Source organism: Chiloscyllium plagiosum, unplaced genomic scaffold (assembly GCF_037043375.1).
Source record: "Chiloscyllium plagiosum isolate Xiang-an unplaced genomic scaffold, Cpla_swu_hap1 HiC_scaffold_45, whole genome shotgun sequence".
NCBI lineage: Eukaryota > Metazoa > Chordata > Chondrichthyes > Orectolobiformes > Hemiscylliidae > Chiloscyllium > Chiloscyllium plagiosum.
The window spans coordinates 10,888,257-10,911,158 of record NW_028270183.1 but is presented as its reverse complement, the minus strand read 5'-3'; the positions used below and the strand labels follow the sequence as shown (position 1 = coordinate 10,911,158).

General features: G+C 43.6%; 2 protein-coding genes across 2 annotated transcripts in view; both read right to left on the bottom strand.

Annotated features, from left to right (window-relative positions):
• The window catches only part of nfixb (nuclear factor I/Xb), a 635,608-nt gene extending 625,341 nt beyond the window's left edge, over positions 1-10,267 (bottom strand). Inside the window, exon 1 of the mRNA XM_087983272.1 lies at positions 10,252-10,267. The gene's annotated coding sequence lies outside the window, so the exon portion shown is untranslated. The remainder of the gene's footprint in view (positions 1-10,251) is intronic.
• Positions 10,111-22,613, bottom strand: LOC122552228 (uncharacterized). Its single transcript, XM_043694882.2, has 3 exons — positions 22,553-22,613; positions 20,432-21,189; positions 10,111-10,459 (listed from the first exon to the last, which is right to left on the bottom strand). Exons 1-3 carry the CDS (start codon positions 22,611-22,613, stop codon positions 10,211-10,213), a joined length of 1,068 nt encoding a protein of 355 aa, XP_043550817.2. The 3' UTR covers positions 10,111-10,210.
• Positions 22,614-22,902: the final 289 nt, after the last annotated feature.

Genomic DNA, 22,902 nt, shown 5'->3' with positions numbered 1-22,902 from the left:
GAATATTTCCAACGCTTTTGTTTTTCTCAACAAGGTTGGAGTCTGTTACAAGACAGTAATGCAATTGACAGCAGTCCTGCAAGATGTAAATATGTACTTAACCACAGATTCAGCCACCTCTCCTCCTGTTTAGCATCTAACCACATTCTCAACATCTTTAAAAGTCTCTTTTACCATAAGTATCCGGCTAGCCGAAAAATGACAATTGCTAATTCATCATTTCAAATCAATCTTTTGAATTTAGGCTTTTTGCTTCTTCAGGTCCAATTTTCCTGAAAACACTATTCAACAGTGACTGAACTTCAGAATGTACTTGCTTGGTTGAAAAACTTTGAAACATTTTAAGATCATAAAAGGCACTACAGATGTGTACAAAATGGAAGTGCATAGAAAGGAAGAATCTTTTTTCCCCCTTCATACATGTATCAATAACCAGGGGCATAGATTTTAAGGTAAAAGGGCAGGAGGTTTAGAAGGGATTTAAGCCAGAATTTGTTTCACTCAGAGGGTGGTAGATGTCTGAAACTAGCAGCCTGAAAGGGTGGTGGAGCCAAATCCTATCATACACTCAACTATTTAGATAAATACTTGAAACGCATTGCCTATAAGGATATGGGCCACAGGCTGAAAAAGGGAGTTGGTCAGATCTTGATGATCAGTGCTGACATGGGCCAAATGACTTCTTTCCATACTTTAATACTCTATGACTATGTGCAAGAGAATTGTTTTTGATATTTTCAGTGCCATAAATGTCACTGACAAGGTGCTTCTAATTGACCACAAAGCTAACAAGGCCATTTCATTTTAAATAATGACTTTCAACTACATCATTTTCAGGAACATATTTATACAATATTCTAGCTGTTAATCCTTCTTCCTGTAACTTCTCCCACCCAACCTTCTAAGATCACTGGACTCCTTCAATTTTGACCTCTTGCACATCCTGAATGTCAAACAATCCATCATTACTGGCTTTAATTTTAGCTGCCTTGGCACTAACATTTGGAATCCTCCATAAACTCTCCACCTCTCAGGCCCTCCCTCTACACAAATGTAGAAAACAAGAAGAGTGGCCATTGAAGCCTGCTCCATCATTCAAATGTGATCATAGCTGATCAAACTCAATAACCTATTTCCCACTTTCTCCCCCTTCCTTGTAATCCCCTAACTCTAACATTCAGCGTATTGTCCTCAATTGCTTTCTGTGGCAGAAAATACCACAGACTCACCACTCACTGGTTGAAGAAATTTCCCCTCATCTGTCGTAAATGGCCTATACCATACCCTTAGACTCTGACCCCTGGTTCAGGAAGCCTATCTCTTTTGCATCAAGAATTTTAGCTGCCTCAACTAGTGTCTCCTCGGGGGCTTGGTGTAAAATTTCATTTGATTACACTCCCATGAAGCACCTTGTGATGCTTCACTCTGGTACAAAATCCTTTATGCAGGTTGCTGTTGCAACTTCAAACTTCCAAAGGACTCAGGACTCACTGAAACCTAACCCACTTCAGGAATCTATTCAGAACTTTGGTGGTTTCGATTTTCTATAGAAAGTCATGTAGAGGTATGATTTAATGAATATGCAGATGAGCCTCTGAGTTCTGCTGTAATACAGCTATTACCTTAGTCATGTGTTAAGGACTCTGCTAGAAGGTCAGAGGGAGTGCATCTCAGAGCTGAGGGTTCTACTGCCTGATTATGTGCATATTCTTAAGTACTGCTTAAAAGAAACTCACATCTGGCCTCCACTTATATGGAGAACAGAAGAACCCATTCAGGTTGAGAATTCAAATACTGGTTGATAGTACTTAACATTTTACTCCAATGAAAGCAAGTTGTTGCCAGGTAGAAGTTTTATTCAGATTTATAGTATTGTCTATATAAAATATACACATCATTCAAATACATGTATCTCAATCTCTTTAGCTCATATTGCATTCAGATGTTTTTTATATAGCTATTCATACCTCCCTTGGACACAACCTTTCTTTCTTCACTACATTTTATTTCCAAACTCTTTGGGCTGTTGCTTCAGGAAATTATTTGTTATTCCATCGCCCCTGTCCTCCATCCTACCACAGTTCCTATTTGTTCTTTCTGAACCTTCAACCAACCCCCTCCACACCCTTCAACACCCACTTCAAATGGCTCAGTTTTTAAAAAAAGTGCTCTGGCATTTGTCTGCCTCCAGCTCTGAAGTCTACAAAGCTATGGATGGACATTCAAAATGAAACAAGTAGAATGCCAAATAAACTCCACAGGTCTGGCAGCATCTGTGGACAGAGAGAGAGAGAGAGCAAGACAGACAGACAGAGTTAGTACTGAGTCTAGCATGAGACTTCAGAACTGAAAGTGAGATTAGGTTGGAGGTTCCACCTCAAACATTCTGAGCTGTAAAGTCTGACCATATAGTCTGTCATTTTTATCTTAAGTCTTTATTTCCCAGTGAAATAAACTAAAGAAAAACACCGGACAAGGAAGTAAAGCAGGTAGTTTGCATATTTATTAGAAAGCACATAATCACAATGTGGCCCCAAAGCATGGGCACACAGTGCCCCATATACTCTACATTACACATTATTTTTCATTGCAAAGTTTGTATAGGCAAAAGAGGAAGGATCCAAAATTTATATAAAAAGAAGAAAAATACTTCCTTTCTGTCCAAGAAAAAACAAGACAAGGAGAATCTCAGCAAGGTTTTGAGAATTATCAGGTATAGCATCTCCCATCGCGAGATTAGTCAAGCTCATTTTCAATGCAGTTCATTGATATGCGGCTGCTAGTCGTACATTTTCTGGGCGAACTGCCCATCGTCAGCAGACACACACTTTTTAATAACAAGGCAGAACACAAATGCTACTTAAATCCCACTTCCTGGAACAATACTCAGGAGAAATGCGAGGAGGTCTGCAAAATAACAGAAAATCTGGGGTGTCCAAGACTTGATCCACAGGTTGTACAGTGCACCACTATCTCTCAAGCCCCCAAGCCTATGGGTCAGGTTAACTCTGCACAATGGTTTTGCACCTATTAGTTAATGTGTGCTAATTGATAACTCATTTCAAAAAACCCATTAAATATCGGATGTATTGTCCATCCTTCATAACTCCTGCAGTCTTTTTCTGGGTGACCTACTAGTCAAGTGCTTTAAGGGCTTCTTAAAGGTTGAACTGAATCTAGTTGATTTTTTGTTAGGTTCTCAATAAGAATCAAGTGGCATTTTTATACTCTGTTCCTCTGCACTCGGCTTTTCCAACACTCTGATCTCCTCTGCCCTGTAAACCAGAGGTTGTCTCAAACTCTGGCCTTTCCAATTCCTGGACTATCCCACCATCAGTGCAGCGCTTGTCTACATTGACTCCCCAAGTCAAGCCATCCCTTGACTTTAAACTCATCCCTATTTTCAAATCCCTGAGGTTTTGCCCCTTCCCTATCTCCATAAGCTCCCAACCATCAAATATCTACCCCCCCCCCCTTCAATCTCACTCTCTCGTACATTGCCAATTTGAATCATTTCACTATCAATGACTAGGCTTTTGGCTTCCCAGAGCCTAATGTTCTCTGGGAGTATCCTTCCCGAAGCTCCATGTCTCTCTCCCTTTAAAACATCCCTTAAAACGAAACTCTTTGAAGCTTTCAGTCACCTGACCTCATCTCACCTTAGGGGTGTCACACTCTGTCTTGTAATGTTCCTGTGAGATGTCTCTGTTTAAATGTATTAAAGTGCTTTCTGAACGTAGGTTGTTGCAATTGTCATGATCTCCAAGATACACAAGGTTTTGTACAGTACAGAAATCCCAGCCCTTCATCTTTATCTCATTAAATGAACAAGCATTGTAATCATGGCCTATCTCCAAACTCCGGCACCTGAGATATTCCATTATTCAGGAGGCGGGAGATGCATTTTCTCCCAAGGCTTTAACAGGTGAGTCGAAATGGCAGCTTGGCAGAGGAACAATAGCAGAGAGGCCAATTGCTCATCTCCACTGGGACCCGTATCTGTGTGCGCAGGACATATGTAGTCAGGCATGTTATCAGTCTGTCATTGGGCTTCAGAGATAAATCATTATTCAGGTGAGTGTCTAAATTCAGCTGCAGGAGCTATAATTCGTTTAGCACTGGGCTGAAGTCAACAATGACTTTGCTTTTTGTTTATTACAAGTTCATCAATTAAATGTTCACTGATTCACATTATAGGCCTTGGTGTTTGAAAGTACAATGGCCCCAGTGTTGTCACACCTCGCTCAGGCCTGTGAGGTACAGGCAAAGATAGCACAGAGTTTCACCATAAGGAACACTGCTCTTTCCAACTAGAGCAATGCGTTTCCCTCTCCGTTTGGCTGAGAGTCATGGACACTGAGGTCTTCAGACTGAGCTCTGCTCCATTTTAGGACTTAGTAGAATTATTACAGTTATTCACAGCATGGACCTTATGGACTGAATTGCCTCTTCTGCATGGTAATCACCTATGACTTTCAAATTCTAATTTACTGGTTAATGATCAGGAAAGTGAAGGCCTTGTGGATCAGTGTAGTGTCCCTGCCTCTGAGCCAGAAGTTCCAGGTTTGAGTCCCAGCCTAGGACTTGACAGTCAGGGAAGATGCATTTAAAAACACACCACAGGCTGAGCATCAACCTATAAGTTCTTCCAAGACATGCAACAGCAGGAGAACTTCCTGGTCGGCCTTTGGGCAGTGGCTGTTCACACATTTAGTGAATTGGTCACACTACAGATTAGGATTGCTGAAGGAGAAAGGGAATAGGTGACCAACAGGTAGAGAAAGAGCAGGAAGGCAGTGCAGGTATCCCCTGTGGTCATCTCCCTTCAAAACAGACATACAGTTTTGGATACTATTGTGGGAGATGGCTCACCAGGGGAAGGCAGCAGTAGCCAGGATTGTGGCACCATGGCTGGCTCTGCCATACAGAAAGGTGGGGAAAAGTGGAAGGGCTTTAGTCATAGGAGATTAAATTCTAAGGGGAGTAGATAGGCAGTTCTGTGATCACAAATGAGACTCCTGAATAGTTTGTTGCCTCCCAGGTGCATGGGTCAGGGATGTCTCAGATCGGCTGCAGAACATTCTGAAGGGGAAGAGTGAACGGCCAGTTGTTATGGTGCATATAGGCACCAATGATATAGGTAAAAAACAGGATGAGGTTCTACAAGCAGAATTTAGAGCATTAGGAGCCAAGTTTTAAAAGTAGGACTTCAGGTAGTATTCTCAGGATTGCTACCAGTGCCCCATGTTAGTTAGTAGAAATAGGCAGGATGAATGCATGGCTTCAGAGATGTGGCAGAAGGGTGGGGTTCAGATTTTGGGGACATTGGGACCAGTTCTGGGGGAGGTGGGACTATTACAAGTTGGGATGGACTGGAACCAATGTCCTTGGGGATGCTTTTGCTAATGCTGTTGGGGAGGGTTTAAACTAATGTGGCAGGGATGGGAACCAAGTGAGAAGGTTAGTGGACAGTAAGGATGTAGTTACTAAAGCCTGTAATAAACTAGATAATAAAGTCTGTGACTAAGGGTAAGAGTAGGCAGGGAGCAGATGATGAACGCAAAGGGACTGGTGATCTGAGGTGCATTTGTTTTAACACAACAGCGTAGTAGGTAAGGCAGATAAACTTAGGGTTTGGATTAGTACCTGGGAATATGATGTTATTGCTATTACTGAGACTTGGTTGAGAGAAGGGCATGTTTGGCAACTCAAATCCCAGGATACAGATGTTCAGGTGGGATAGAGAAGGATGTAAAAGGGATGGAGGAGTTGCTTTACTGGTCAGAGGATATCACTGCTGTGCTGAAGGAGGGCACTAAGGAGGACTCAACGAGTGAGGCAATATGGGCAAAGCTCAGAAATGGGAAGGGTGCGATAACAATGTTGGGGCCGTACTACAGGCCTCCCAACAGTGAACAAGAGATAGAGGTACAAATATGTAATAGATTATAGAAATATGGAGGAGCAACAGGGTGGTGGTGATAGATTTTGATTTTCCAACATTGACTGGGATTCACTTAGTGTTAGAGGTCTAGATGGAACAGAATTTGTAAGGAGCATCCTGGAAGCTTTTCTACAGCAGTATGTAAATAGCCCAACTTGGGAAGGGGCCATACTGGACTTGGTGTTGGGGAATGAGCCTGGCCAGGTATTTGAAGTTTCAGTAGGAGATTATTTTGGGAATAATGATCACAATTCTGTAAAATTTAGATTATTCTTGGGTCAAAGATGAGAAGTGCTGGAAAATGGGATTAAAATAAATAGGTGCTTGATGACATACAGGGACACCAAGGGCCAAAAAGCCTTTTCCTGTGAGATAGTCATGGACTTTTTAAAACTTGCATGTAAAAGTGAATATTACTATGGCATCTTTGATCCCCAAGTGATAACACAACCACAGCAGATATGGAATGTTGAACTACTTAAAACCAAAAACTCATCCTGCTAAATTATCATTCTTGTTGTAATACCCCTCATGTCCTTGCTCTTCTCTATCTCTGCAACTAACTATAACTCTCCAGGATCTGTAAGCTCCTCCAAATCTGGCCACTAACAAAACAACAATTTTAACTGCTCCATTACTTGTGTCGTGCCTTCAACTTCCAAGGTCTGAAATTTCCTTTCTATATCATGCTGTCTGATCTGCCTTATTCTTGTCCACAACCTAACCTTTAGGTGAGCTGTCCCAATACCGCCTTCCATGGCTCGAAGTCAAATCTGGCCTAATAACAATACAGCTCACTAATTCCTTTGGGTAAGGAAATTTGTCATCCTTACCTCCTCTGGCCTATGTGACCCCATACCCACAGTAATGTCTGGGCAATTGAGCTTAGGCAATAAATGCTGACCTAGCCAGAGCCACTCACATCCTGTGAATGAATTTTTAAAAATTCAATGCTCAGCATGCTACACAAGTACAAGTTAATGTTGCTTCTTACCAAACCCTCAAAAGAGGAACTTGAAATTTCTAGGAGCAGTGTAGCTGTGGCACAAGCCAAATAGAGGTGGGTGATGTGATCAGTTGACACCCTTTTGGGATTTGTACCCAAAAGTACATCAACACATGATCAGGAGAGGATGAAAAAAGGCTGCACAAGATTTACAAAATTAAGTTGACAGATACTGACATCATAAGACAGTCTAAAGCAACCAACAACCTGTTTATCTCTCCAGTTTGCGGTGGGTGGAATATAAAAGAAGCTGGTGATTCCTTGCCCATTTCCACTTTTGCACAGAGTCAAGAATCAAACCAGGAATTTTAGGACAAGCTGCAAGGTCAAACACATTAGACAGTTTGGACAGCCTGATCGTTGCAGGGAGCCTGGACTAATAAAGGCTAAGTAACAGATGATGACAACAACTTACACTCAAAGCGCCTTTGAAGATATGAATCCCAAGCCTCAAAGGAGGGATTTTCACAAAATGTAGCACCAAGCGACATAAAGAGTCAGGAGGAAAAACAACCAAAAGTCATAAAGGAGAGAGAGGTACAGAATGAATGCCAAAGCTTAGGGCTACAGTGGCTGAAGTCAGCTACTCACTCAGTAACGTGTCTTCACACTGAACCACAGTACAAAACCTAGAGTGTGATGAAATACTCCCCACTTATCTGGATGAGTGCAGCTCCAACAATACTCAAGAAACTCAAAGGACAAAGCAACCCGCTTAATTGGTACTTTATCCACCGATGCTCCATTGCAGTAGTGTACACCATCTATAAGATGTACTGTTGAAATTCATCAAAGCTCGTTTTGACCATTGCTTCCAAACAAGAGGACCACAACCATTAATAGGACAAAGGCAGTACACATGGGAACATTATCACCTGCAAGTTCCCCTCCAAGACACACACCCTGACTTGGAATAATATCATCTTCATGGTTGCTGGGTCAAAATCCTAAAATTCCTGTCCTAACAGCACTGGGTGTCTCTATGCCCCATGGGCTGCAGCAGTTCAAGAAGGCATCTCATCAACACCTTTTTCAGCCGGAATCTGGGTGGGCAATAAATATTGGTCCAGCCAGTGATGTTCACATCCTATGAAAAATTATATTTGCAAAAATTGCAATAGCAAAGGATACCAATAAGTATGTTTTACTTTATATATAGCTTTTTTTCCTTAACTCTTGTATGGGATGTGGGTACTGCTGGCAGGACTGGCATTTAGTACACTATTTGCCCTTGAACTGAGTGGCTTGCTACTACATTGCTGACGGCAGTCAAGAGTCAACCACGTGTCACATATAGGTCAGACTAGGTAAGGACAGCAGATTTCTTGAGAAGTTAATTAGTAAAGCAGATGGGTTCTTGTACAATAATTGTTACACGATCAGTGTTAGACCAGTTTTAATTCCAGTTTTTTTTTTACTCAAATTTCAACTCCAACCCTAGTGGGATTAAAACCCATGTCCCTAGAACATTCATCTGCCATTCTGGATTAATAACTCAATGATTTTACCAATACACCAGCATTCTCCTTTGATGCAACATCAACATTTGAAAACCCTTGTTGGGTTGCATACTTTGGGAGAAGGCTGGCATCATCCAGATTTAAGAGCTTGAGGGAGTGCAGAAGCAGGAATTTGGGAACCACCCTAGAGTAAAATGCTTGTCTTTTTAGTTAACATCTCAGCTCAGCATTACCTAAAGCCAAAGAACAGCTCAAGTACCAGAGCTGTTCCAAGTCATGTTGTATCCCAGAGAAGTAAAAAAGATGAGAATCAGAGGACATAATCTAAGAGTAAGGAGTCACCTATTTAAAACATAGATGAGGAGGAATTTCTTCACTCAAGGAGTTGTGAATCCGTGGAATTATTTATTGCAGAGGGCTGACAAGGCTGGGTGATTAAGTACATTGAAGGTTGAGATAGAGTTTTAAATCCAGTTAAGGGGAAAAGGCAAGAAAGGAGAGTTGAGGATTATCAGTCGTGATATCCCTGAATGGCAAAGCAGACTCAATGGGCTGAATGGCCTTCTTCTGCCCCTTTGTCATATGACTGGCTAAACCTGGCACCAACAAGGAACACCGTCCAAGTTGCTGCTCTGACAAAATTGAGAAGTGTGTGTAGGGAGCAAGGTTATGTTTTTGAACGTGATACTAGAAGGATTATTGTCCTTGTGGATGAAAATCGCGTGCTGATAGAAAAATTTGTCAGATCGATAATCTTCCTGAAAACACCATTTAGATGGGAGCAAAAAATTCCAAACAGTTCTATTTCATTATTCCCTGCAATCATTCCCCCCTTGTGAGAAAACAGGGCAGAAACAGGCCATACCATCACCTATTTTGAAAAGATCTCACCTCATGGAATTATGCATGAGATTCCTGACGACAGCAAGCCTTTAAAAGGCCAATTCATCCCTTCAGGATAAGAAAAGCTCTCCTCACAATCTGCTAGTTGGCTGTGCACAGTACTTGCATCTTAACAATAAATCCCCTGTTAGGACATCAAATGCCACAACCATAATTAGGATTCTCCACTCCTCTCGCTGAAATCGAAGTGTGCCATCCGCCCTTCTCTGGTCTTTTTGTTCCAATTAACGTGGAAACACATTTATTAATTCTGACTCCAGTCTCTTCTACATCTGTCTCTCATTTTACTCAATATTGACTCAAACAGAATGAAACTTTGTACTCCTTTCCAAACTCCTCCATCTCCATTCATTTTAAGACTCCTATCAAAATCCAAATTTTTGATTATCACTTATTGCTCCTTTTTGGCTTACCATCCTTTTCAAATACTCCTCACACCTCTCGGCTTGAGATAGCATCAAAGTGGAGAATAGAAGTGTGGGAGTATCCAGTTAATTTGTGACATCTGATTATGAGGTTCCATTATCATAACTTGCTCTACACTCCACCAACACAAGGAGGGGGGGGGAAGCCCATGGGCAGTTCTGTGATTTGTACCAGTCAGGCCAGAGTTATACTGCCAGTTGCACTCCTCTCCAGCTTGCAGTTAGATCAACCAAATGGCAGCTGCACATGGACCCAGAAGACAAAGAGGTTAGAGAGAGGGAAAGGCATACTTACACCCCACCTACCCCCACCCACCCAAGCACCGGGGAGACAGGATTGACGGTAAGATGGCTGGACATGCTTGTGAAAAACGGACACCAATGAAAAAAGAATTCCCAAAATTACTCCCATTTGCATTTTTCCCTCTCTATCAGCCAGTGACATGAACGAATCAGGTAAGGAGACAAGAAGTCAGTTCTTCAAGGGTTGCTCTGTTTCGAGGTCGCACTTACATTCTTCTACCAGAGTGATGTTTCTGCTCACTACCAGGACTCCTTCACACTCCAGCAAGACCACGATCTTCCTTAGTTGGCTCGGGAAACATCTGGAGCATGACTGGTTCAACCTCTGCTCTGCCCCGGGGATGAAGAAAGAACTGCAGTGGCCAAAGCACAGTTGGTTTTGGATGTTAAAGGCCTTGCAGTTTAGATGCGAAATGCTCTGGAAGATGTGAAAAGAAGGAGACAATTAATCAAATGAGCTTGATGTTAATACCAGACAGCCCACGGGCTAAGGAGGCAGATTGGAAATCCCAAATCCGTTGCAAAGGGAATTTAAAACAGTCTTCAGCTTGGAGTGTGGGAAGCAATCTTCCAAAGTTGACTGTCAGCTTTGGCTCATGGAGTACCACACCCCAAGTCACAAGTTTGTGGGTTCAAATCCCACTCCATGATTTGAGTGCAGATCTAGACTGATAGTGCAATACTCCCTCAGTACTGCATTGGGAGTGTCAGAGGTGCCCTCTTGCAGCTGAAACATTGAAATGACATCCTTGTGTAGCATGAGATTTGAACACACAGACAGCCCAAAAATCATGAAGTAGGGATTCTTTATTCAATTCACATCAGATCACTACAAACATGAAGGGAAACTAATGTTAAGCAATGAGGGATAAATGTAAATGAAGCATATGGTTCACAATATTGGTTATCTACTACTTCTTCTCATGAGTTCTCCTTTCCTCAAAGGCACCTTCTTTTCCCAGAACGAAGATCCATTCACCTTCTCCAGCTGCTCTCCCTCACCATCACCACCTGCTGCTTGATGTGCCAGCATAACTTACCTTCCTCATCAACCATTGCTTAAGGTTTTGTTACACGAGTGCCTTCTCAGGTAGATGAATAGCTTATTTTGAAGAACTGTTGGGAAGTTCTCTCCAATGTCCAAATCATCATTTATCCCTCAACCAATAACACTTCTTTAAAAAAAAACTGGTCATTATCATGTTGACACTTGTGCGAGCTCATTATGCCCAAATTGGCTGCCAGGTTTTCTATTACAGCAAGCCAGGCAGCATCAGGAGGTGGAGAGTTGACTTTTTGGGTGTAACCCTTCGAGGTCTTGAAGCATTACATATGAAACATTAACTTCTCCACCTCCTGATGCTGCCTGGCTTGCTGTGATCTTCCAGCCTCCTGCCTGATCTACTTTGGATTCCAGCATCTGCAGTTTTTTTGTCTCTAACCAAGTGTTTTCTATTATAACAGGAGCTACACTTCAAAGGTACTTCATTGGCTGTGACATACTTTGGGCATTCTTGAATTAAAAATGGTGCTATACACATGCAAGTTCTTCACAGGTTGTGTCATTAGAAATAAAGTAACCAGTTCTAGCAATGTAAACATAGTGCTTCGATTCCCCATAATGCAGATTACAAAAGGAGCAATTGCAGAGGTACCTTGAAACTGTAAAGCAGAGAATTAATATTGCTAACTTTTAGAGCCTGCACTGAACCCATTACCTAACTTTGGGATTCCCAGTTCTTTCCCAAAGGGACGTGGTTCTGTTAAAGAGCAATCACCGGGGGATCCAAGATGGCAGCGACCCAGCAAGTCTGAGTCTATAGTGCTCTTCCCAAGACTTGGATAAAGTGGGTCACCCACCCCCATCACACTCACCAAATCATTCATAATAGCTGTTTAATTTAATTAGTTGCTTAGTATTACATTTAAACAGTCTAATATTTAGTAAAAATGACCAAAGGGAAGGGAGCCCGCAGCTCTCAGCAAGCAGGAACCCCTCCCCCACCCTCACCAGCTGCAGCAGAGGCGTCCACAGCCGCCCCGGGGGATTTACCTACAGTTACAAGCCTTGTGGAGATGATCTCCAAGCTGGACGCGAAGATCGATGCTTTTATCGAGGAGTCCCGAAGTCGATGGGACTCACTCTCAGCCACTCTGCAGAAGCACGACCGAGACATTAAGGAGATCGAGCGCCGAGTCGGAGGGGCGGAGTTAAAGGCCGCGATCTCCGAAATTACAGCGCAATCGGCCGTGGATTGGGTCCGGACTCTCAAACAGCGAGTCCGGACCTTAGAGAATTACATTGATGACCTCGATAATCAAGATCGCCGAAAAAATATTCGTTTGCTGGGCCTTCCCAAACGGGAAGAGGAAGGCCAGCTTACAGCATTGCTCCAGCAGTAGCTGCCACAGCTTTTAAATCTGGAAGCTGGATCAGGCCAGGTAAGGGTAGAATGGGCCTACCGGGTCGCAATACGCGGGCCCGGCTCGAACCAGCGCCCACGCCCGGTCCTGTTCGGGCTGCAGAGCTACAAGGAGAGGCAGATACTCCTAGAAGCCTCTAGAAATCTTGGAAAAGACCCCCAAGCTATGATCTATAAAGGATCCAAGATCAAGTTATTCCAGGACTTTTCCCCAGCTCTGGTCCAAAAGAGGAAGGCATTCGACGAGGCGAAGAAGCGTTTAAGGGACTTAAATATTCAGTACTCCTTACGCTACCCAGCGACGCTACGCTTTAACCATGAAGGATCCGTGTATAACTTCAGATCGCCAGAAAAGGCTAAGGAATTCTTGGACTCTCTTAGATAAACTGTAAGACATAATGGATGTTGGTTTTCCTTTCCCCCCGCTTTGATTTATATCCCCCCCTTTTTTTTCTTACTTTACTGATTAATATTATCATGGGGGGTGGGGAGAGGGATTTGATTTTCTCCCCCCCCTTGGGGTTGTTTTCTTTTATTATTGTATGTATATATGTGGGATGTTTGTATATGTGTGTGTGTATATATAAGCTGGGGGATTTGGTTAATGTTGGTGGGGGGAGGTGGTTACCTTATTCAATTTTACCTTTGTCTTTAGGAGCGGGGTTGTTTCTCCCTTGTTATTTTGTATTAGTATATTTAATTATTATTTGTTGAGGTTGTAATTTTATAGTTAAAATGTTTATATATGGTATTAACTTTACCAAATATATCCAGATGTTGGTATGGGTGGGGTAGGGTGCTCACTGTTAACTCTAGCTTTGTATTATATCTGAATTTTCCTCATTTTATTGAGGAGTGCCTGAGTCAAGGGTGGGGCATTGGTTGGGAGAGGATATGATGGACTTTTGGAGAGGAAGTGACATCCCCTGGGAACAAGGGGGAAAATCTCCACTTAGATACGTTTTATTTTTTTTTATTTAGAAATAGTTTTTTATTGTATTGGTGTGAGTGTATTAGAGAGGCTGTATTTTTGTAAATTTTATATGCTCTATGCTCGGATGTTCTGGATAGGGTTTCCCTCCCGAGGGGTCTCAGATTTGCCCAGATGATTATGGTTGATCAGTCGATTAAGTGGTGCACCTGGAATGTCAAGGGGAGTAATTCGCCAGTCAAAAGGAAGAAAATATTATCAAATCTTAAGAAGGAAAGAGTTGATATAGCTCTCCTACAGGAGACACACCTGTCGGATAAAGAACACTTGACATTACGACAGGGTGGATTTGATCAGGCCTTTTTTTCTTCTTTTAGCTCAAAAAGCAGGGGAGTTGTTGTTCTTGTTCGGAAGAATTTCCCTTTCAAAATCCTAAAGCAGATAAAAGACGAATCTGGACGATATATTTTGATTAAAGCCCTCATAAATGGAGAGGAATATGGGATTTTAAATTTGTACTGCCCCCCGGCACACCCTTTTAAATTTATAACGGAAGCCTTTTCAAAATTGATGGCTTTTGGTGCCCGTCATACAATTATAGGGGGAGACTTTAATTGTATTATGGATCCGGAAATAGATAGGATTCTCAAGAGTACTGCAGGAGTATCTCCAGATCTAGACAATTGATGGATCTGAACAAAGAATTAGGATTAGTAGATGTATGGAGATGTCTTCAGCCACAGGGCAGAAATTTTTCTTTCTACTCCAATCCACATAAATGTCATACTAGAATTGATATGTTTTTTGCCCCCTCGATTTTTTTTAATTTCTATATCATCCTGTAAAATAGGTAGTATAGCAATTTCCGACCACGCTGCTGTATATATGGAAACTAAGGCGAGGAACAATGGGACATCCCCTCGGCATTGGCATATGGACCCCTGTGCCACCACGGTGCTGCCTCACAGTGCCAGAAACCTGGGTTCAATTCCCACCTCTGGCGACTCTCTGTGTGGAGTTTGCACATTCTCCCCGTGTCTGCGTGGCTTTCCTCCGGGTGCTCCGGTTTCCCCCCACAATCCAAAAATGTGCAGGTTAGGTGAATTGGCCATGCTAAATTTCTGTTCCCTCCTCTCTTTGTTCCTTCCTTTTCTTTGACACCTCTCTTGAAATTCTACTCCTAACTTCCAACTTAAGTTTTTTTATCCTCTAGGGTTCATAAAGCAGTGGACCTCTTTACAAGAATGTTTCTGGGACTAGAGGGTTTGGATTAAAAGGAGAGACTGATAGGCTGGGGCTATTTTCCTGGGGCATCTAAGGATGAGGAGTGACCTTATAGAGGTTTATAAAATCATGAGGGGCAAAGAGTGGGGCAGTCCAAAACTAGTGGGCATAGGTTTAAGATGAAAGGGGAAAGATTTAAAAAAGGACCCGAAGGGTAACTTTTTCATACAGATGGTGGTGCGTTTATGAAATGAGCTGCCAGAGAAAGTGATAGAGGCAGGTACAATTACAACATTTTAAAGGCATGGCTTACAAATAGAAAGGGTTTAAAGGGATATGGGCCAAATGTTGGCAAATGAGACTAGGTCAGATCAGGATGTCTGGTTGGCATGAACGAGTTGGACCAAAGAGTCTGTTTCTATGCTGTATGATTCTATGACTCTTTACCTCTTTTAACCTTCTCCTGCTCCTACACAGATTCCACAAGCTTCTGAAGCCCAAAGCTGGGGTATTGCCTAGCCATTACAACTCGATTTATCCCATCTGCTCTGTAGTTTGCACCTTGAGGTTTTATGAATAATTCTCCTGTGCCAAAAGCTCTCTTATCGGAGGCATACTGGGATCTAATGTGTGTGAAATATGGCCAGTCCATGGCAGTATTGCAAGTGCAGTAAACTAAGTTTGCTCTAGACCTTTAAATGGTGTCAACAAGTACAGCAGGCAATCGATTTCACGCTTCCCAAAATCTTCCAGAAGCTGCAACCATAAGGATGGCCTGGACGAGGCTTCTGCGCGTGAGAGCCAAGAGGAAGCACAAAAAGCAGGAAAACTAAAGCCAGACTTTTCACCACACACTGCAATATCATGCCACAGTAGCTCCCTCTTGTGGACATGCCAAGAGCACATGCAGTTCTGCCTCCAAACACAGCCGCTGGAGAGAGCCACTCGACCCCTGCACTGTGTGGGGTGCAGACACTCGACCATCTACCTGAATCTTACCAACCTGTACCCCTTCCACTCTTTCCCTGACAGCGTGGCCTCACCAGCAACTATCTCTGCCAGACTACCACTTACCAGCCTTGCAAGCAGACCTCAGCTGGGGCTTGAGAAAGATGGTTTAAAAGATTAATGGGTGACAGAAGGAAATTGTCAAGCCTTGAGGACAAGTTCCTTATCTCTGGTGCTTTCTCTTCATTCCCTCACTTGTTCTCTCTTGATCTTCGTCTCTCCCTCATTCTTTCTCTATACCTTTTCACACTGTATATTCCCTCCTCTTTCGCTTTACTTTCTCTTTCCATCCATTTCCATCTGAACTCAAGTAATCCTTTCAATAGTTCACAGCAGGCATCTGTACTTATTGTTTCAGCTGCTGCACACAATAACATATTTATTAATACAAAATCTTGCATTGTTGACAGCTGTAATCACTGGGGTAGGGAATGAGGCTAACTTCAAGCCTCTGTATTATTTGTTTAGGCGTTTAATTAAATTTGGCCACACTAGTACTTGCGGTATAAATATGTTTCCTACACATAGATGCTATGACACAACCTTTGGAACAAGGAAACTTGAACCCAGGTCTCCTTGCTCAGAGTTAGGGACACTACCACTGTGCCACAAAAGTCATTTATGCTCAAGATATGTTATGAGCTATGTAGATACCTGCACATAAGACAATCAAAGTTCTTGAATGGAACAAGCACACATTGGGCTTCGCCCAAGTGGCCCACAATATCAGATGAGTACAGTGTATAATCTCTTAGTTGGTGATATAGATTGCGAGGGGTATAGACCTTACTGGTCCTCAATGTCCCTTTAGCTACTTCTACTGATTATATTATCAGTGGATTTTCAAAATCATAAACGGATTGAATAGATAGAGATATGTTGTTCCTGCTTGTAAAAGGTGCACAAATCAGAGGGCGTAGATTTAGATTAGATTAGATTACAGTGTGGAAACAGGCCCTTTGGCCCAACAAGTCCACACCGACCCGCTGAAGCACAACCCAACCAGACCCATTCCCCCACATTTACTCCTTCACCTAACACTACGGGCAATTTACCATGGCCAATTCACCTAACCTGCACATTTTTGGATTGTGGGAGGAAACCGGAGCACCCGGAGGAAACGGGGAGAATGTGCAAACTCCACACAGAGAGTCGCCTGAGGCTATTTGCCTGTGAACTATTTAAAGTATTTGTAAAAGAAGCAAATGTGATATGAGAAAAATGGTTTTCACTCAGCAAGTAGTCAAACTCTGGAGTTGATTTCCCGGAATTGGTAGAGGATGGTTCAACTGAGGCAATAAAGAGGGTATTGGATAATTATTGGGTTAAAAATAACATGCAAGAGATATGGAGAAAAGGTGGAACATTGGCATTCAGTAATAGAACTGGTGCAGGCACAATGAGCTCAGTGATGTCCTTCTGGCCATAACACTCCTGCAGTTCTGAGTAGCCGTGCATAGGAAGAAGACAGGAATGAGAGAGTAACAGCACAAAGCAGGAAGAGTAGCCATTGCTTGAGAAATCACAGCCCAAGTTCGCATCATGGACAATGTACCCAGCAACGACATAGAATACAGAACAGTACAACAGCACAGGAACAGGCCCTTTGGCCCATCACGTCTGTGCTGACCAATTAATCTCATCTGTCTGTACTTAGTCTGTATCTCTATACTCTGCCTGTTCATGTGTCTCTCTAAATGCTTCTTAAACATTGCTATAATTTCTGCTTCTACCACCTCCCGAGCATGTTTCCCCTCTCACCTTAAACGTATGCACCCCCCTCCCACCCCACCCCCAGTTTTGACATTTTGACCCTGGAAAAAAAAAGACACCAACTATCCACCATATCCATGCCTCTCATTATGTTAACGCCCCCTCCACCTCCAATGCTCCGTTAGGATTTTAAAAACCTCTTCACTGGTTTCATTGGAGATGAAATCAGGTCTTTTCTCCAATGAGGACACACCAGTTAGAAGTACAGTGGATTTTCACTTCAAGAGTCCGAATAAAGTCACTGCCCATTTTAAATGGAAAAATAAGTTAGATTGTTTCCCACTCAGAATGCCGAAGACATCATTGTGAGCAGACTCTTGAAGTGACAGTCCACCACAATTAACAAATACACAACATCCCTCCCCCTCTTTACAACATAAAGTTCCTACTGCTGTTAAACACTTCCACCTCCTGATCCTTCTGAAAACATAACAGCACCCACTGTTCAAAAAGAGGATTTAAAGGGATCTTCAATTGGAGCTACATGGAAACCACTGCTATCTCATAGCATCCCGACCCCAAGATGCTTGCCTTGCGACCCAAATGACGGTCTGGATACATGGTTTGAGAGGCCCTAGTCGAAATCATTACTGTTCACCCAAATGGTCACCAACAGCTTATTAGCAATGGGGTATGATAGTGGAGAGAAGGGCTTTGTGCTCTCAATTTAGATTTTAAGATTAACTGTGAAGCCCCACTTCTGCCAGCTCAGCTGTAAGAGCTGACATGAACAATGCCAACAGCCAGTGTCAGAGGACAAGAACACTCCCTCTGATAACAAAAATGGAAGTGCATTGAATGAAGACAGCCAGCATGGACACAATGGGCCAAATGGTCTCCTGGACTCCAACCATTCCTACTACATTGTCCAGTTCTGTACTTGTACTTCTTTTTGTTTGGAGTGTGATAAAGAGTCTGGAAAAATACCTTGTGCACTTCTGGCAAGTTGCATTGCGTGAAATATATGCATTAGCAATACAGCCAAAATGCACTTTTGAGACATTGTTAAGAATTCAGTGCCAACACCCACTGATTGAGGTCAGGACTAACTGAAGACATCATAACAAGCACAGCAGACTGATTTGTGTGTAGTATCACAGCAGAAGGAAACATCTATTTAGGGCAATTCGTTGTTTGTAAAAGTAATTAAAATCTTCTGTACTCACATTTCCTTGGCTGTTTTATTTCCCCTCTCAATGTCTGAAATGTCTGTAGTCCTCTCGCTTTTTGCATCTCCCTGGTATTTCTCTCCCTTGTCTCCATAAATAATGTATGAACAGGAGTAGGCCATTCAGCCCCTTCTACCTGCTCCACCATTCTAGATCACGGCTGATCATCTACCTTAATGCAATTTCCCTGTGCCATTCCTATATTCCTTGATGTTATTAATATCTAGAAATCTCTCTCAGTCTTGAATACTCTCTCTGTCTTGAATATTTTCAATGACTGATCATCCTTAGGGGTAGAGATTTGCAAAGATTCATCACCATCTGCGTGAAAAAATTCATCCACATCTCCGTGTTAAATGGCCTCCCCTTATTCTGAGACTATGTTTCATGGTTCTAGACTTCACAAACACAGGAACCATTTTCTCTGCATTTTCTTTCTCTAGACAATCAAGAATTTTGCATGTTTCTCTGAGATCACATCTCTTCTGGAGAAAATGGGCCCAGCCTCCTCAGTTTCTCCTCACAGATTTCTAGGTTGTCCTTTCTGGTGAACTTACTCTGCACTTCCTCTATGGCAAGCCAAAAATGATAAACTCTAAAAATGGCCACGGCTGCTCCAAAGGATTATAGATTTTAAAGTCAGACAAAACCAGGTCATAGTCGAACAGATTTATTTGAAATCGCAAGCTTCCTAAGCATTGCCCCTCCTTACGAAGGAGCAATGCTTAGAAAGCTTGTGATTTCAAATAAACCTGTTCGACTATAACCTGGTGTCATCTGACTTCTGACCTTGTCCACCCCAGTCCAACACCAGCACCTCCACATCAGATTTTAAATGGATTTACCAGTAGTTAGCATTTAAGTGCGACTATTAAACAGTTAATATGGGGGAGTCTAGAATTACGGTGGCTCAGAGGTTAGCACTAACTGCCTCACACCACCTGGGTTCAATTCTAGCATCGAGTTTGCGGAGTTTGCACATTCTCCCTGTGTCTGCTTGGGCTTCCTCTGGGTGCTCCAGATTCCTTCCACAGTCCAACAGTGTGCAGGTTAGGTGGTTTGGCCATGCTAAATTGCCGGTAGTGTCCAGGGCCCAGGTCGGCCACCCGTGGGAAATTCAGGGTTATAAGGATGGGGGGGTGGAGATGAGGAGGAGGTTCTTCTCCCAGAGGGTCATTAAACTGTGGAATTCTCTTCCCCAGAGCGCAGTCGAGGCTGGGTAAGTGAATATAGTCAATGTTTTACTTCTTGCCACGCTATACATATCTGACAACATAAAATAAAGCAAGGAACTGTGGAGGCTGGAAATCTAAAACAAAAACAGAAAGTGCAGCAGAAACTCAGCAAGGTCCTGTGGAGAAAGAAAGTAAATGTTTTGAGTCCATTAAGTTCTGAAGCAAGGTCAATTGACTCGAAACGTTTTTTCTCTCTCTTCTCTGCACAGATGCTGCCAGACGTTGCTGAAGTTTTGAATCCAATAAGTTCTGAAGAACTGAGACGTTAATTGTTTTCTCTCACTGTCTCCACAGATGCTGCCAGACCTTGCTGAGTTTCTTCAGCGCGGTTTTCGCTTCTGGCATATACACAGTAGTCGAAAAGTGAGGACTGCAGATGCTGGAGATCAGAGTCAAGATCAGAGTGGTGCTGGAAAAGCACAGCAGGTCAGGCAGCATCCGAGGAGCAGGAAAATCGAGGTTTCGGGCAGGAGCCCTTCATTCCTGACCTGCTGTGCTTTCCCAGCACCACTTTAATATATACAGTAGTGTATACGAGTGAGAGAGAGAGAACCCAAAGAACAGTATAGCACAGGGACCGGCCATTCGGCCCACCACGTCCGGGCTTTTTTTTTCTCCTTCGCTCACCTGGGTGAAAGGTACAGCTCTGCAGCTCGATGGACTGGCTTCCTGCTCGGACAGCGGGAGGACAATCTCCTCGGTGACTCTCCTCCCTTTCTCAATCAATCGCCTCCAAGCCTCCTCGGCACTCCTCTGTCGGTTTTCCGCGTCGTCGTTGTTGTTCCGAGAGAGCGCGGCCGCCGCCGTTGACGGTTTGTCCGTTGGGCTCGAGCTCCGAAGCCAGTCGCGTGCCAGCGCCTCCTCCCGCCCTTTTGGGGCGTCGTCCACACTCGGCCGATGGCGGGGGGTGCTGTTCTTCGACGGAGGGCGCCACCTCTGCCGAGCCGCTTGAAAGCGGGTGTCCGCCGGCACCGTGCCCCACACGCCGTAGCCCGTCGCCGTGCGGATGTGAAAGGCGCCCGCTGTCTTGCGATCGGACCCCGGTTGAGGCGGTTGAGGGACTCGCTCCCCCCCCGCCGGTGATGGAACTCGCCAGGCCGGCCCGTCCCGGGCGGCCTCCAGCACGCGATTCCTCCAGGAGCCTCCGGCCCGGCTCCGGGAGGGCAGGTCGCCGGCTCCTAATCCCGCCCGCTTGCCCTGCAGCCCCAAGAATGTCGACCACAGACGCGGCACCGAGAGGCGGGGTCCGTGGACCGAGGAGAACCCCGCACGAAACCGCTCAGGGACCCTCTCAAGGTCCGGCTCGTTGCTCCCCGGGGAAGAATCGCCCGAAGACATTGCTCCTTCGCCGTCATCTTGTGGTGGAAGAAACCTGAGGCCTGTAGCTGTGAGGAAGAGACTCAAGATCAGCTTAGTCTGAAAAGTTAACATTCCACAGGACTCCTGCGTCAATAAATACTTAGTTCAAGGCCGTAATAACCAGGCCTTGCAGTCAATTTTGGATAATCATTCCTTCTTACCTGGCTCTTTATAAGTTGTTGGTTTCCCCGCTGGAGAGCTTACTACAGGAAGCTACCATCTCACACCCTTACTTTTATTGAATCAATAAATCACTTTGAGGGGAAGGGGGAGGAAATCTCTTTAAGAATACGGTGCTCACACTTGTTGTTTGAAGTGGTACTGAAGACACATATCTATGGTAGGCAAGGTAAACACATTTGTGTATTAGCAACAACGCAAAGCAAAATCTATTTGCAGATATTACTAACAACTAAATATAAACCTTATCCTTTGGCTCATCGTCCAGCACTGATTTTTGGTTACCTGAATCCACCAAGTTTTGGCAGGCCTCTTCATCAAGATCCTCCTTTCATTTTCCTTTGGGTCTCACACCTTGCACTTTCCAGGCACTTGACATTATCTAAAACTCAGCTGCCCTGCACTTCATGCCAAATCATAAAGGCATACTAAACAGAAACAGGCCCTTCAGTCTAACGCATCCAAGCTTCCAAAGCTAAACTAATCACGTTTGCTTGCATTTTCATGCAGCATCACTCTGTTCCCAATTTATGACCTGTCTAGCTAGGATTTGGTTCCAAATTCCACCATGGCAACACTCCACCTTCTCTAGCTCCCACAAGCCTCCAATTTAGGCCTTGTAACCATCTTCAATGTTAATCAATCCTGTGCAAACAGGCATGTCTGGGCCTTTCGGTCTGGAATTTCCTCCCTAAACTTCTCTCCCCTCCTTTGAGAGGCTTGTTAAAACCTATCCCTTCAATCAGATTTTCAGTCTCTTTTCCTAGTAGCTCCTTCAGTGATTAACTTCCATTGACATGCCTTGGGGATGTTTTATTATGTCAAATGTGCTATAAGTATGACTTAAATGTGTGCACAAGATGTGGGCATGGCTAGCCAGGCCAGCATTCATTGCCCATCCACAATTTGCCCAGAGGGCAGTCACGAATCAACTGCATTCCTGTTGTCCTGGAGTCATGTGTATGTCATATGCTTAAGGATGGCAGATCTCCTTCCCTAAAGAACACTAGTGAACCAGGCAAGATTTTATGACACTAGAAAGTGCTTCGGTGGTTGACATTATTCTAGATTTAATTTTTAATGATTGAATTCATATGTTGTGATGGTAGAATTCATACTCTGATCCCAGAACATTCGCCTGCTTCTGAGTTACTATGTCACTGATTTATGCCATCATGTCCCCCTGCTCCATGCAAGTTGTTGTTGTACTTCCAAAGCTGTCTTTGGAAGTGATGATAATATTCTGCTGTTCCCTTTTGATGACTGCCATCCGCCCATGGCCTTCAAAGCAACAGGCGAGAAGCCACAGAGTTACGAACTCAGGCAAGGAATCCTTTCATCAACACCAGTGTGTCTGTGTCTTTGCCAGTGGGCACAGAGTATGCTCCTGTCACTGATGATGCAGTTCTCGCCTATCAACATATGGAATGGGGATAGGTGCAATATGGGAAAATTTAAACTAGAGAATGGATCTATGGAAATTACTATGCAACTCTGATACTGATTAGACTTTAGTGAGTCTGTCAGTGCAAACTAGGAACAGTGTGTGAGAACTAAAG

Bases quoted from the DNA above. Each gene is read 5' to 3' on its own strand.
- LOC122552228 (XM_043694882.2), bottom strand. From the start codon at position 22,613: ATGGCAGTCATCAAAAGGGAACAGCAGAATATTATCATCACTTCCAAA. The intron at 21,190-22,552 runs GTACAACAACAA...TCTTCCTCACAG, and splicing joins TTCCAAAGACAGCTTTGGAA to CTACAGGCCTCAGGTTTCTT. The intron at 10,460-20,431 runs GTGAGCGAAGGA...CACATCTTCCAG, and splicing joins GAGCTGTACCTTTCACCCAG to AGCATTTCGCATCTAAACTG.